This window comes from Berghia stephanieae, chromosome 4 (genome assembly GCF_034508935.2).
Source record: "Berghia stephanieae isolate SIO BIC M18660-M18661 chromosome 4, UCSD_Bste_1.3, whole genome shotgun sequence".
In the NCBI taxonomy this organism is placed as follows: domain Eukaryota; kingdom Metazoa; phylum Mollusca; class Gastropoda; order Nudibranchia; family Aeolidiidae; genus Berghia; species Berghia stephanieae.
This window is the reverse complement of record NC_088363.1, coordinates 44,695,536-44,708,173: the sequence shown is the minus strand read 5'-3', so window position 1 is coordinate 44,708,173 and position 12,638 is coordinate 44,695,536. Positions and strand designations below refer to the sequence as shown.

Below are 12,638 nucleotides of genomic sequence, written 5' to 3'. Positions count from 1 at the left end.
CTGTACATGATGTCCCACAAGGATGTACAGTTCCTACAGACAGACCAAGACAATCGGGTGAAGAGTCGAGTTGTTCTAGGTGAGAGTCAAACAACTATGAACTCAACCCGGGTCGGGATGGGTATTTGGCAAAAACACTGTCGCTGAGATGGAATAAAGGGGACATCACTCAGCTGTTTTTTTTTAAATTGTTTTTAAACCTTCAGTTGGGTGATTAGTTCTAATTAAAATATATTGTCAAACTATAAACGTTTGACGTCAAACATAGTTTTGTTTGTCGGTACGTTTCACCTAGCCGTGAGATGTTGTGAGGTTTTTACTTAAAGGCGTAGCATCAATAATAAGATTCAAGGGCAGGTCCCTCATTACGTTGTTATTGTTTTTAAACCGCCAGTTGGGTTATTTGTTCTCACTAAAAATAAAATGATTCTGTAGACATTTTAGATTACACATAGTTTTTTTTTGTTTTTTTTTTTTTTGTTTCTTTTTTTGTGTGTTGGTACATTTTATCAAGCGAGCTTATGTTGTGATTATTTTACTTAAAACAATACCATCAATAGATGAAATAAAGTTGATGTTATTCAGTCCTTTGTCATTGATTTAGACCGCCAGTTGGGTGATTAGTTCTCACTAGAATATATTATTTAGAATGGAAAGATGTAAGCTGTTTTTGTGTTGATTTGTTATTTTCGTTTTTTTGTTTGTTTTGTTTTTGTTTTTGGCGGGCTAATGTTGTGAGTATTTTACTTTAAAACAGAGCACCAATAGACTTCTTTTTAACTAGATGGCTACGGTGTACATCAAAAGTTTGTAAATAAAGAACAAGAGGCGCCTTATCCCGCCATGCCAGGTATATTCTAGAGCATCCGGGTATGCCATAGAATTATCCTTGGAGTGTACAAAAAAATTTCTTTCTTTGCAAATTTATTTATATATTTGATTTATTTTTGTTGCGATCTCATGTGGAAGAACTTTTAAAGAAATTTTGTCTTAGTAAACTGGAGAAAGTTATGAAGGATGAGATCACCTCCTTCACAAATTTATTAAGTTCTTCACGAGGAGACGTCGTCTTTTATCAATAAAATCAAAGACAGCGCGTATTTTTACGACATAGTGTACACAAGTTCTGATTATAGGCCATAAATTAATATATAAAGTGTCGCTATTATTTCATAATTTTATATTTATACATTTTTTTCTAACTGGGGTCATAGGGACAACATATTTCACTTTGTAAAATGTATATATATATATATATATATATATATATATATATATATATATATATATATATATATATATATATATATATATTATATATATACATTGTCGCCGTGTCGCCCTAAATTCTTAACCTTATATTTATACATTTTTATGAATGCCACATCTGTAAACGAATTTCCATTTGTTTTTGTTTTTTTTGGATGAATAAAGTATATTATTATTATTATTATTATTATTATTATTATATTATTTATTATTATTATTATTATTATTATTATTATTATTATTATTATTATTATTATTATTATTATTATTATTATTATCTAAATAAAATCTCCAGAAAATGAAAATAAAACAGAAAAGGGGGAAAACCTCATGAGTAGCATCTCATTAAATTACATCATAAATGAAAAGACGAGCCTTTTAAAAAAAAGAGAAACCTCTTAAATATCAAATGTCATCTCATCAAATTTATTAAGAATTCCAATCTGAGTAGCCTAAACTGAAAACAGACGGAACTTAGGCCACATCTGTAACCACTTTGGGTTTCGAGCACTCATGTAATGCCTGCAATATTTTTCAATTAAAAGTTTTAAAATGCCTTTTAATGCATTGATTAAAGTATAAATTGAGAAATTAATAAAGAACAACTTGATAGATAAACAAATAGTTGATTGTGTCGCTTGTTGTGGTTTTGAGGGTAATAAGGTCAAAGTAGGCTCACATCACAGAAGAAAATTAAATTCATCCGAGGGTTCAAATAAGCGATTACGCACCTCGAGTGTATGACATTAGCCTTAGGAAAATGATGTACACACAAATCGATAACAGTTTTTAAAAGAACAAAATACCAAAGACGGAACGTCATTTCGGGCTCATAACAATTCTTCTCCCAAATGAAAAATAGTAAAAACCTTGATACATAACATCACATTTATACCAAGAAGGATGACTTTCGGGCTATAACCGACGTGTACTCGTTGTTGCATTCAAATGTTAAACGTTAAACGAAAAACCAAGTTTAAGCATATGGTTCATTTTGACAAGGATAGGAAGGTAGGAGTGCTTCATTTCAATTTTCCTCATGAAAAAAGCCGTCTATATTTTTTTTAAAAAGTCATTCCGAGCCATTAGGTCCATGAAGCCGGCGTTTATCCCGATTTCTATAACGTGAACGGATAATAGCAAGTGCTTGCTACCCCTTGGATAAGGTGCTAGTCTATCGCTAAGTACTTTCCGCCGGATCATAGAGACCCATCAGTTACCCAAATCACTGTTGGGTGGACAGGGGGATCAGAAAAAAATCTTGTCTGCACTCGGGAGTACGGTGAAAGAATATGAGTAAAGTGCCTTTTCCAAGGACTCAACTATGCGCCGCTCATAGCGGGAACGACTCCAGGACCTTCCGATCCGAAAGCGAGTGTCACGCCACTAGGCCACATAGCCGCACAATCTGGAATGTTTTATACACAACTTTTCTTTTTTTTTATCCATGACCAATTGATATATTTCTTTATCTTTACTAATAATTCCCAAATCACAGAATATTATACCTCATGGGACAGCGTGGCTCAGCGGTATGGTCTTTGGTTCGTATCCGAAAGATACCTAGTTCAACCACCTGCCGCGTTGTGTGGCCTTGAGCAAGTCACCTAGCCTTAACTCACTTTGCGACGCTGCACTACGGATGGCGCCTGGGTTATTCCAGTCTTCCCTTGGAATAGATCCTAAAGAAAAAATTCCCCTAAGGGATGAATAAAGGGAATTTTATTATATTTTAAAATTATCATTTTATCCTTGTCATTTTTTTTCATTTGATTTATTTACTTTTTATTTATTATATTTATTTATTTATTTATTTATTTATTTATTTATTTATTTATTTATTCATTCATTTATTTATTCATCTATTTAATATATTGTATCCAGGTACCAATTCCGTAGATGCCACCTGTGACAAATTCACTGTCCAGGATTCTAGGGGGAGGGTCACCATGATGATCGAAGGGGATGACGTCATTCTGGGCACCAAAGATGCCTCATATCCAGGTAAACACTGTAGCATATACAGCCGTTCTTTGGAGAAAGAAACAAACAATAAAACAAAACAAAAGACGTATTAAAAATTTTGGCCAGAGATATCGTCGGTCAAAAATCGATCGATTGAAATGACTCTCATCTTGGAAAAACTCTCAAACCTGGGACTGAGGGAAGACTTCCCGAAGTCCCATGTTTGAGAGTTTTTGACAGGATGAGGGCCATTAAAATCGATCAATATTTCAAGGACGAATTTTCTGGCCAAAATTTTTAATACGTGGGGTATCTTTTCAGACCGGCAATATAATCTAATTTGCCATTTTATTCCAATTCTCCTTTACACCTCAACATTCCCCTTTTCATTATTTTCCCCCACCTTTAGACACAGTATCAGAGGGTTCTTGCTTGTACATTTTTCTGATCGGATTTCCAATCCCAGCGCGATCTGGATGCGCGCCATTAGGGAACGAGTTCAAATTACCATACTTTTGAAAACAAGAATCCATTTGTGAAAGTCGTTTTTGTTTTTTTTTTTGTTGTTGTTTGCTTTTTGCTTTATTTTTTTAGAAGGGGAAAGGGGGGGGGGGGGAAATTTTTTCTGCGCTACACATTAAAAAGAAGATGAATTGCATACTATTTTAATTCACGCTTCCTTACGAAGAAACAGTCTATTCCCTGTCCCATTCAGGGTTTCATCCATCGTGTTTCGTTGACAAAGTAAGGGAAAGCTGAAAGGTCCATAGCATCTGTCTTTGTTAATTAAATTGATACTTCCATTGAATTTGACCATTGTAAGCAGCAACATTTGCATCTACACTCGTCACAAAACACTGCTAAAAACAAGACGCAAGTTTGGAATCTACTTTATACTTTATTATCTTGATTATTATACGACTTTGGGAGTTTAACCGGCATAATACCTAACGAATACAATATTTATAATTAAACTTGGCAAAAACTAACTTCTGGTCTTGTTTTTGTTGCTTGTAAATTTTTGGATGTTTTTTTAAATGTCTATTTTGCATGAAATTAGCTTCATACTTTTTTCAAGTTTTTTTTTTTTTTTTGGAGGGGGGGGGGGTTGTTTTTTTTTTTTGGTTTTTTTTGTTTTTGTTTTGTCTTTTCTTTTTTTTTTATCGCAACCTATGCATATGTATATTTCAATCTTTACCATTACTTGATAATGATATTATGTTTATCATCATCAGGTGACATCCAATTTGGTAGCTCTGTGTCCACCCCTACTGTACGTAGCCCTATAGGAGAACCATTGAGGTAAACTCCCAAACGCCACATATATCCTTAATAATTGTCTTGTGTCCGTCCTGCCTTTATTTCTGTCTTTATTTAGCTGTTGATAGTATGGGCTTGGCTAAGACAGTCACAACATTGCCATCCGGAAGTATAACGGACCAACACACAAAACTATGTGTAACCTTGAATGTTTATAGTCTGGTTAATACAGTTTAGTGAGAATTACTCATAAACGCCGATGGCAAAAATAAAAAACAAAGACCCGAATGGCGTCAACTTCATTCTATCTATTGCGGGTCCCGATGATCATGCACTCGCTTAATACCCAAAGGGACCGAGATCGATCCCAGGTTCAGTCGAGATATTTTCTCTCCCCCCCCCCCCCCGCCCCTGTCCACCATGTAGTGATTGGGTAGCTGGGTCTTTTAGGTCTGGCGGAAAGTACTTTGCGATAGACTGGTCACCTGTCTAAAGGGTAGCAAGCAACTGCTATTGTCCGTTTCACGCTTTAGAAACCGGGATAAACTCCGTCTCCATGGGCCACAAGTCTCTGAAGGACTACTCTCTATTTAGCTACTTTTTAAAAGTCTTTATAATGTTATACTTTTTTTCATTTAATAATTCTGCCAAGCAAATGGCTCAGTGCCAGAATCACGTTATGTGCATTAGAACACTGAAGGTTTGCTTCCCCGTGAGGACTTCATAATATTATAAGTGTATACGCACAGGAGCTTGAGAGTGAATATGTTTCATTTTAACTTGCCTATTTTTTTAAAAAAGGGGAGTGGGGTTTATTTATGGTAGGAGAGAGAGAGAGAGAGAGAGAGAGAGAGAGAGAGAGAGAGAGAGAGAGAGAGAAAGATATATATATATATATATATTATATATATTTATATATATATATATATATATATATATATATGTGTGTGTGTGTGTGTGTGTGTGTGTGTATTTTTATTAATGTATATATATATATATATATATATATATATATATATATATATATATATTAAAGAGAGAGAGAGAGAGAGAGAGAGAGAGAGGGGGGGGGGAGAGAGAGGGGAGAGAGAGAGAGAGAGAGAGGAGGGAGAGAGAGAGAGAGGAGAGAGAGAGAGAGAGAGAGAGAGAGAGAGAGAGAGAGAGAAGAGGGTTAAAGGGAAACTAAATTCATCCTATAGTCTTGACTCTAGTAATTCTCTGACGTTTGCAATAGTGGCCCATCGTCTCAAAACGGTATTATATGAAGGTGAAGCGAAGCAGATGCCAAAAAGTAATTTCAACGTTAAAATCACCAGAAATGTGAATGATTAGCGTTAATTGTTTTGTGAAGTTTTCTATGTTGAATTTAAGTGAATGATTATAACTTCTTTTAACAACAAAACCAATAAATGTTCATGTTTATATTCCTTTAAAATAGAGGGAAAGAAAATAACCGTTAGTTAGCTCTTTGTTATTGTTTTTAGACAGCCATTTTTATGGTATGTTCTCACTAAATTCTATTAATCAGGCTATAAACGTTTAAGGTCAAACATTGTTTTGTGTGTTGGTACGTTATATCCGGCTGGTGGATGCTGTTAGTATTTTACCTAAACGCAAGCATCAATACCGTTTTTGAAAAGTTTTTCGTATATTTATGCTTTTATTTTTTTTATTTTTTATTCCCCTCTAGGGTTGATTCTTCCACCAGCAAAGTTCAAATCACTGGTATGGGAGGTGTCGGGGTCAATTCGGATGCTGGTGACGTCAAAGTCAAGGCCAAAGATGGTGTTTATATCACTTCCGCTCATGGAGCTGTAAGTATATTTATAGTAACCACAGTGATAGTAACAGAAGAGGATGCACAGACGACCAAGTCACCCCAATGATAATAATAATGATAATAATAATAATAATAATAATAATAATAATAATAATAATAATAATAATAATAATGATGATGATGATGATGATGATGATGATGATGATGATGATGATGATACATCCAAAAGCTGAGACAGTGAAAGTTACCCTCGCCGTTTCCTCCAAAATGCAGAGTTGTGGGTTTATACCAATCTCACTTGTAGCACAGCACATACACAGTTAGGTATGGAAGACGGTATCTAGAAGCAAAATGTAGGACAAATCGACATAAGGCAACCTTCATTCCAACCGCCATAAAATTAATTAACAAATCTTTTGTGGAAAAATGAGACAACCAATGAAAATAACGAGAAGCAGTGTCGTGAATCATCATCATCGACATTGCCGCCGTCGTTATCATCATCATCATCATCATCATCATCATCATCATCATCATCATCATCATCATCATCATCATCATCATCATCACAATCATTGCCATATTCTTCTTAATATAAGACACTATATTTATAATATGGTTATCTGCTGTCCCAGCAAATATATCGTATCGTTCTATCTGTCTGTCTGTGTGCCTGTATATATGTATGTATGTATGTATGTATGTATGTATGTATGTATGTATGTATGTATGTATGTATGTATGTATGTATGTATGTATGTATGTATGTATGTATGTATGTATGAAGGCATGCATATACGATGATATGCTGGTTTGTATGTATGTCTGCATGTATGTATGTATGTATGTATATGTGTTTGTATGTACGCTCATTTCTTTTGTATACATGTGTAGAAACAATGTACAAGCGTGTATGTTAGTGTATGGCTGTGTCTGTATTTGTAAATGTGTTGATGTTCATACCATGAACCAAACTGAGCATTGTTTACCTCACATGAATTGCCTTTATTGGACATGTTTGTATTTATTATATTAATATAATTTGATTATTATATTTGAATTTTATTTTTCGTTCAAAATTTGTATTTTGTACAAAAATGCTTAGATAATATGTCTGTTTAAAAAACTGAAACAAACGAATAAGAAAACAAAAAGAAACAGAAAAAAGCTCAGGTTGATATTTTAATTTAATTCACTCAATCGTAAACACCAATGGTTATGGTAAACTGAATGGTAATAGTCGACGTGCTCTTATTTACAGGTCTGATAACCCAATTCCCTATGGGCTCATTGTTGTAATGGAACTCTTTTTAAAAATACAAAATATTGTCCATTACAACACTGTTACATGTTAAACAAGGCCCTTAAGTGGGTTCGGATATCAGTCCCGCATATAATATTCACTTGTCGGTAATAGTGAATGGTAATGGTAGATGGTAAAGGTGAAATGGTAATTGGTAGTTGAATTGGCCATTTTATTAACTCAGATATCCAATTATAAAAATACTAACACACCCAGGGCATTTTATCGCTGAATTTGATACTCTATAAATTGAGCTATAGGGACTCCTCTTTCCCAACTGAGTTGAGTGTGAAAAAGAGTGCCAAAGCGTCTTCTTTTCAAAAAGTCTTAGAAAGTACAGTTGTCCATATTGACAACAATTTATTATATGTGTCTTCACCCAAAACCGGCCATTAAGCTTTCGTGGATTTCCATCATTCAGTTTATAACATTGTATTGTTCGGTAATAAGTATGCCAACTGTAAATGTCGATTGTTTAAGATTGATATCATGCGTCCAAATTCGTGGTTATCAGTCGCTGTCGACTTGGCCGCAATGATATAAAATGGGATGCGTTTCGAGTAAAAGAAAAAATCTTGAACTGCTAACTTGTTTTTGTTTTTTTTTAATTTACAAAGGATTATAGGGACCCCAAGTAGGGAAGGAGAGGGTGGGGGTGGGGTGGGTTGGGGGGGGGGGGAGGCGGCCTTCTTAATTTTTAATTTTAAAAGGATATTCCCGGAAAGTTACAGCTTCTTTGTCTTCATATTGACACCACAAGATGTTATCTCGACTACCAGTTGTTATTCAGCCCAACAAGCGTGGAATGTCCAATTAATTAGAGTAAATCCATTTTCAAATTTTATCATCAAGGTGGACGTTTTGCACCACTACTATTGTTTCTATTACACAATTGTAAAATTGGGTTTCCCCCAAAACGAAAGGCGTATAATAATAACAACTTTTTTCCCTCTCATTACAGGTCCACATCCTCAGTCAAAAAGTCTATATGAAAAATCTTCCAAAAACAGCAACATTGCCATCATCATCGTCGTCATCGTCTTCGTCGTCATCATCATCATCCTCGTCATCATCTAGCACGGATATATACCAATTGTGTGTATGCGAGAATGGAAAGCTTTTTTTAGCGCCTTCTTCCAGGGACTGTGACTTAGATCCATCTGTGTGTGGTTAGATAATATGGGTTGAATCATTGGTGCTGTTTGCAAGAATGATTAAGTCAAAATAAGCCAAAGTCATTCTGGGGTGTCCAGGCATTTTTGGGATCGTTGCATTACGGCTCTGAATTAAAAATTAGATGGCTGCGAGCATCTTTGAAGAGAGTTTTCGCTGAAAACTCAAGCTCCGGTTATAGGATCGTATAGATCTGATTGGTCCCATTTTCAGCTTACATCGTGTTGTATGTATCTCGCACTGGTTTTGTCCCTTAGGTATGTCCAACACAGTGAATGCTATTATGACGACGACTTAGACGCAAACAATATTACTCAAGACTTGATGGTTTCGTTGAGTGAACGAAAATATCAAGAAGTTACACCAACGTATAAGCCCAAGCCAAAACACTTAGGTGACAGTCCCGTGTGTTTCCGTTATTATTTTGTCACCAATCAAGGGACTGAATTCAGCAACAAATACATTCACTCCATACGACATGTGTACGTTGAAATGTTTTTTGTCTACCAAATTAACGTATAAATTGACATCATTGCTTTACACGGATAGAAAGGATTTTTGTTGTTGTTTTGGTTCACTACAAGGATAGATAGTTTTATGTGGCAAATCCCGTGCATTCAAGAATATTGGCAAAAAAAAAGGACACCGATTGCTCTTTGGTCTCAAACATAAGGGTGTACTTTGATCACGTGATGCTAGTAAAAGAAGCTTATCAGAAAAAGACTGATATCTCCTCACCCCAGCTACCGGATACTCTGCAGGCCCAGAACCTTTACCTTAACTAGCGCAAGTGGGCGAAGCCGTCGTCTCCACTTAAATAGCGGAACTGAATAGCTGTCACATAATAAGTTGGTTATAACTTCGCTATGAGTACAATATTGATACAGAGAAGGCATCTATGATGAAAATTACATATTTTTAACGTGAAAATGGTGGCAATATGAAAAATATGACAATTTTCGAAAATTACGTTTTGGCTAACTACCGTTATTTCTTTGTATCCATTTATATTTATACAGTGTCACGAAATTGTGAACAGAAATGGGGAGTGCGATTAATTTGACATTGTGTTTTGGAAATTACTCTTTTTTTTCTTCCCCAATTCCTCCCCATTTCCGTATTTTGAGATTGGCATCTCAGATGATTGTTAAGTTTTGTCCCTCACGTGACCAAATCAGTCGCGACTAGACAAATAGCCTAGCACCCCACATTTTATATATTATTTCTGATTCTTGAGGTTGGCATCTCTGATGATAGTTAGGGGGGCGGTTTGGGTCTAATTATTAGGAATGTATGTCCTTCAAAAAATTGATTTTGAGATTTTGGTGGAAAACGCTATTTTATTATCTTAGAAATAATATTATTGAAGTCCAACTTCTTAAAATATGATATAAAGACACGAAAAACACAATCGAAAAGGGTATGGGTAGTAAGAAAATTGTGAAAAATGGAAAGCTATTTTGCTATTTTCTCAATATTATGTCATTTTTCTAAGGGTATGGGATACTGTGGTAAACGTGTCTCAGAATCTATTCAATGAAATTGTCTGAAAATTTCCGCAATTATCACAGAGATTATGTGTTATGTCACCATAGAGAGTGAGAGGGTTTTTTTAAAATAAGGTATGTGTATTTTGAATTATAATCCAAATTATATATTTTTTATATCAATTTTGTCATAACATTTTGATTCTCAATTTTGTAATGTTCTAATAAAAATTCAATAAGCTAAAGCTGTAAAATTTCTCTATGGCGACATACGATGCTACAATGTTGATAAGAAGGAAGAATATGGAGGTCATTCCTTCATAAGTTTTTGTGGAACGTTTGTCACAAGATTGTTATGTTTTTTTTTTGTTTTTTTTTAAATTCACATCCCCCAAATTAGACTAGGTCGCAAAACGGGTATCAATACAGATAATTTATATTTTTCACTAAAAAATGTTGTTTATTAACTTATAATGATGATATGGAATGCTTAAAAACGCCCAATATAGGTAATTATTATTAATTCTTTTTAGAAAAGACCTAAACCGCCCCTTAAGTTTTATCTCTCAAGAGACCCAAATTATTCGCCACCAGAGAAATAGTCCTGACACCCCAGATAACCAATTGTGTTTTCCGTCCATTTGCAATTCATGTAGATTGAACTGTAATGTTATCTCACAATATGCACTTATTGGCAGGTCTAATAACCCCAATTCGTATAGGCCCATTGTTGTTGTGATGGAAATACATCCTCTCAAACCAACGCAAAATATTGTCTATTACAACAATGTTGAATCAAGCCCATAGTTGGGTTCGGTTATCAGATCTGCAAATATTATGCTCACGTCGCTATACCATAATATTATTATTCCTATGTTAATTTATTAAATAAAATGTGTTGTAATTGAGAGCTGTGGAGACAGAGAATAACACTGTAGATATATGAATTAAATATAGATAGTGTGTGCTTGGCTAATAAACTCACAACATTGCCATCAGGAAGTACAACGGGCCAACTCACAAAACTATGTGTAACATGGAACGTTTATAGGCTGGTTTATACAGTTAAGTGAGACTTACTCATAAACGCGGATGGCAAAATACAATAACAAAGGCCTGAGTGACGTCATCTTCTTTCTATATAATATAGTGAATCTTTTAGCTTCTGGTGGCTTTGTAAAGCGCTTGGAGTAGGTGTAGTGGATATTACGCTATAAGTCAACCTTGCTTCAAGTCAACCAATATTTCTGGTCTGAATATGTTGGCGTTAACAGGATTCTACTGTGCGTAATGAGTCTCAGTTTAAAGTAATAGGTTCCTGTCTCCCAGCATTTTAACCAGTTAACTGCCATGCTCTGGAAAACCACGTATTTAAACATTTTGGCCAGAAAACATCCTTCAAATACAGATCGATTTATAGGACCCACATCTAGGAAAAATATCTCAAACATAGGACTTCGCCAAAGTCTTCCTTTAGTACCAGGTTTGAGAATTTTTGCCAAGGTGAAGGTCACTTAAACCCATCGATATTTGAAGGACGAATTTTCTGGCCATATTTTCAAATAATATTATTATAGTTTTCCAGAGTACGGTAGTTAGTTGGTTAAAAACTGCTCCCCAACTCAATTTTGTTGGTGTAATATTTGCGTAAGATTTAGATGTTATTGGTTGTTGTTAATGTTATTGTTGTAATATAAACCGCTATTATTTAGTATGCCAAAGAGGAGTGTTTGAATTGTGAATGGCAGAGGTAAAGATATTTAAGAGAAGAGAGAGAGAGAGAGAGAGAGAGAGAGAGAGAGAGAGAGAGAGACAGACAGACATACAGAGGGGGGGGGGGGGGGGGGGGGGGGGGTAAGGTGAAATAGTGAGAATAATGAGTGAGAGAAAAAGAGAGAGAATATAAAAGAGGTAGAAAAATAGAGAATGCTATGACGATGACGACGACGGTGATTACGATGATGATGATGATGATGATGATGATGATGATGATGATGATGATGACGACGACGACAGTGATGATGATGATGATGATGATGATGATGATGATGATGATGATGATGATGATGATGATGATGATGATGAGGAGGTGGGGATGATGATGATGATGATGATGATGATGATGATGATGATGATGATGATGATGATGGAGGTGGTTGTGGTGGTTGTAACGTTGACATTTCATTTACCTATGTTAGGTACAATAATCACTTTTGATTTATTTTATAGAAATAGTTGATGTAATATTATTTTCTTGGAAAGATACCTCATTATTTTCTTTTGATTTAATTCATGATTTCGTAATGTGTTTAAAAAAATTGTAGCCTTTGTTTTCATATTCCATTGTATTTTATTCATTTTTTTTTCATCTGATATTTTGTTTTGCTATTTTTTATTGTTG

General features: G+C 34.9%; 1 protein-coding gene across 4 annotated transcripts in view; it reads left to right on the top strand.

Annotated features, from left to right (window-relative positions):
• Positions 1–12,042, top strand: part of LOC144970649 (zeta-sarcoglycan-like) — a 47,183-nt gene extending 35,141 nt beyond the window's left edge. For all 4 annotated transcript variants that reach the window (XM_078910483.1, XM_078910486.1, XM_078910485.1 and 1 more), the window contains 5 exons: positions 1–79; positions 3,154–3,273; positions 4,470–4,536; positions 6,185–6,308; positions 8,539–12,042. The exon at positions 1–79 is cut by the window's left edge and continues 9 nt beyond it. In XM_078910483.1, coding sequence (XP_078766609.1) covers positions 1–79; positions 3,154–3,273; positions 4,470–4,536; positions 6,185–6,308; positions 8,539–8,751 — 603 coding nt within the window. In that variant the 3' untranslated portion in view covers positions 8,752–12,042. The remainder of the gene's footprint in view (positions 80–3,153; positions 3,274–4,469; positions 4,537–6,184; positions 6,309–8,538) is intronic.
• Positions 12,043–12,638: the final 596 nt, after the last annotated feature.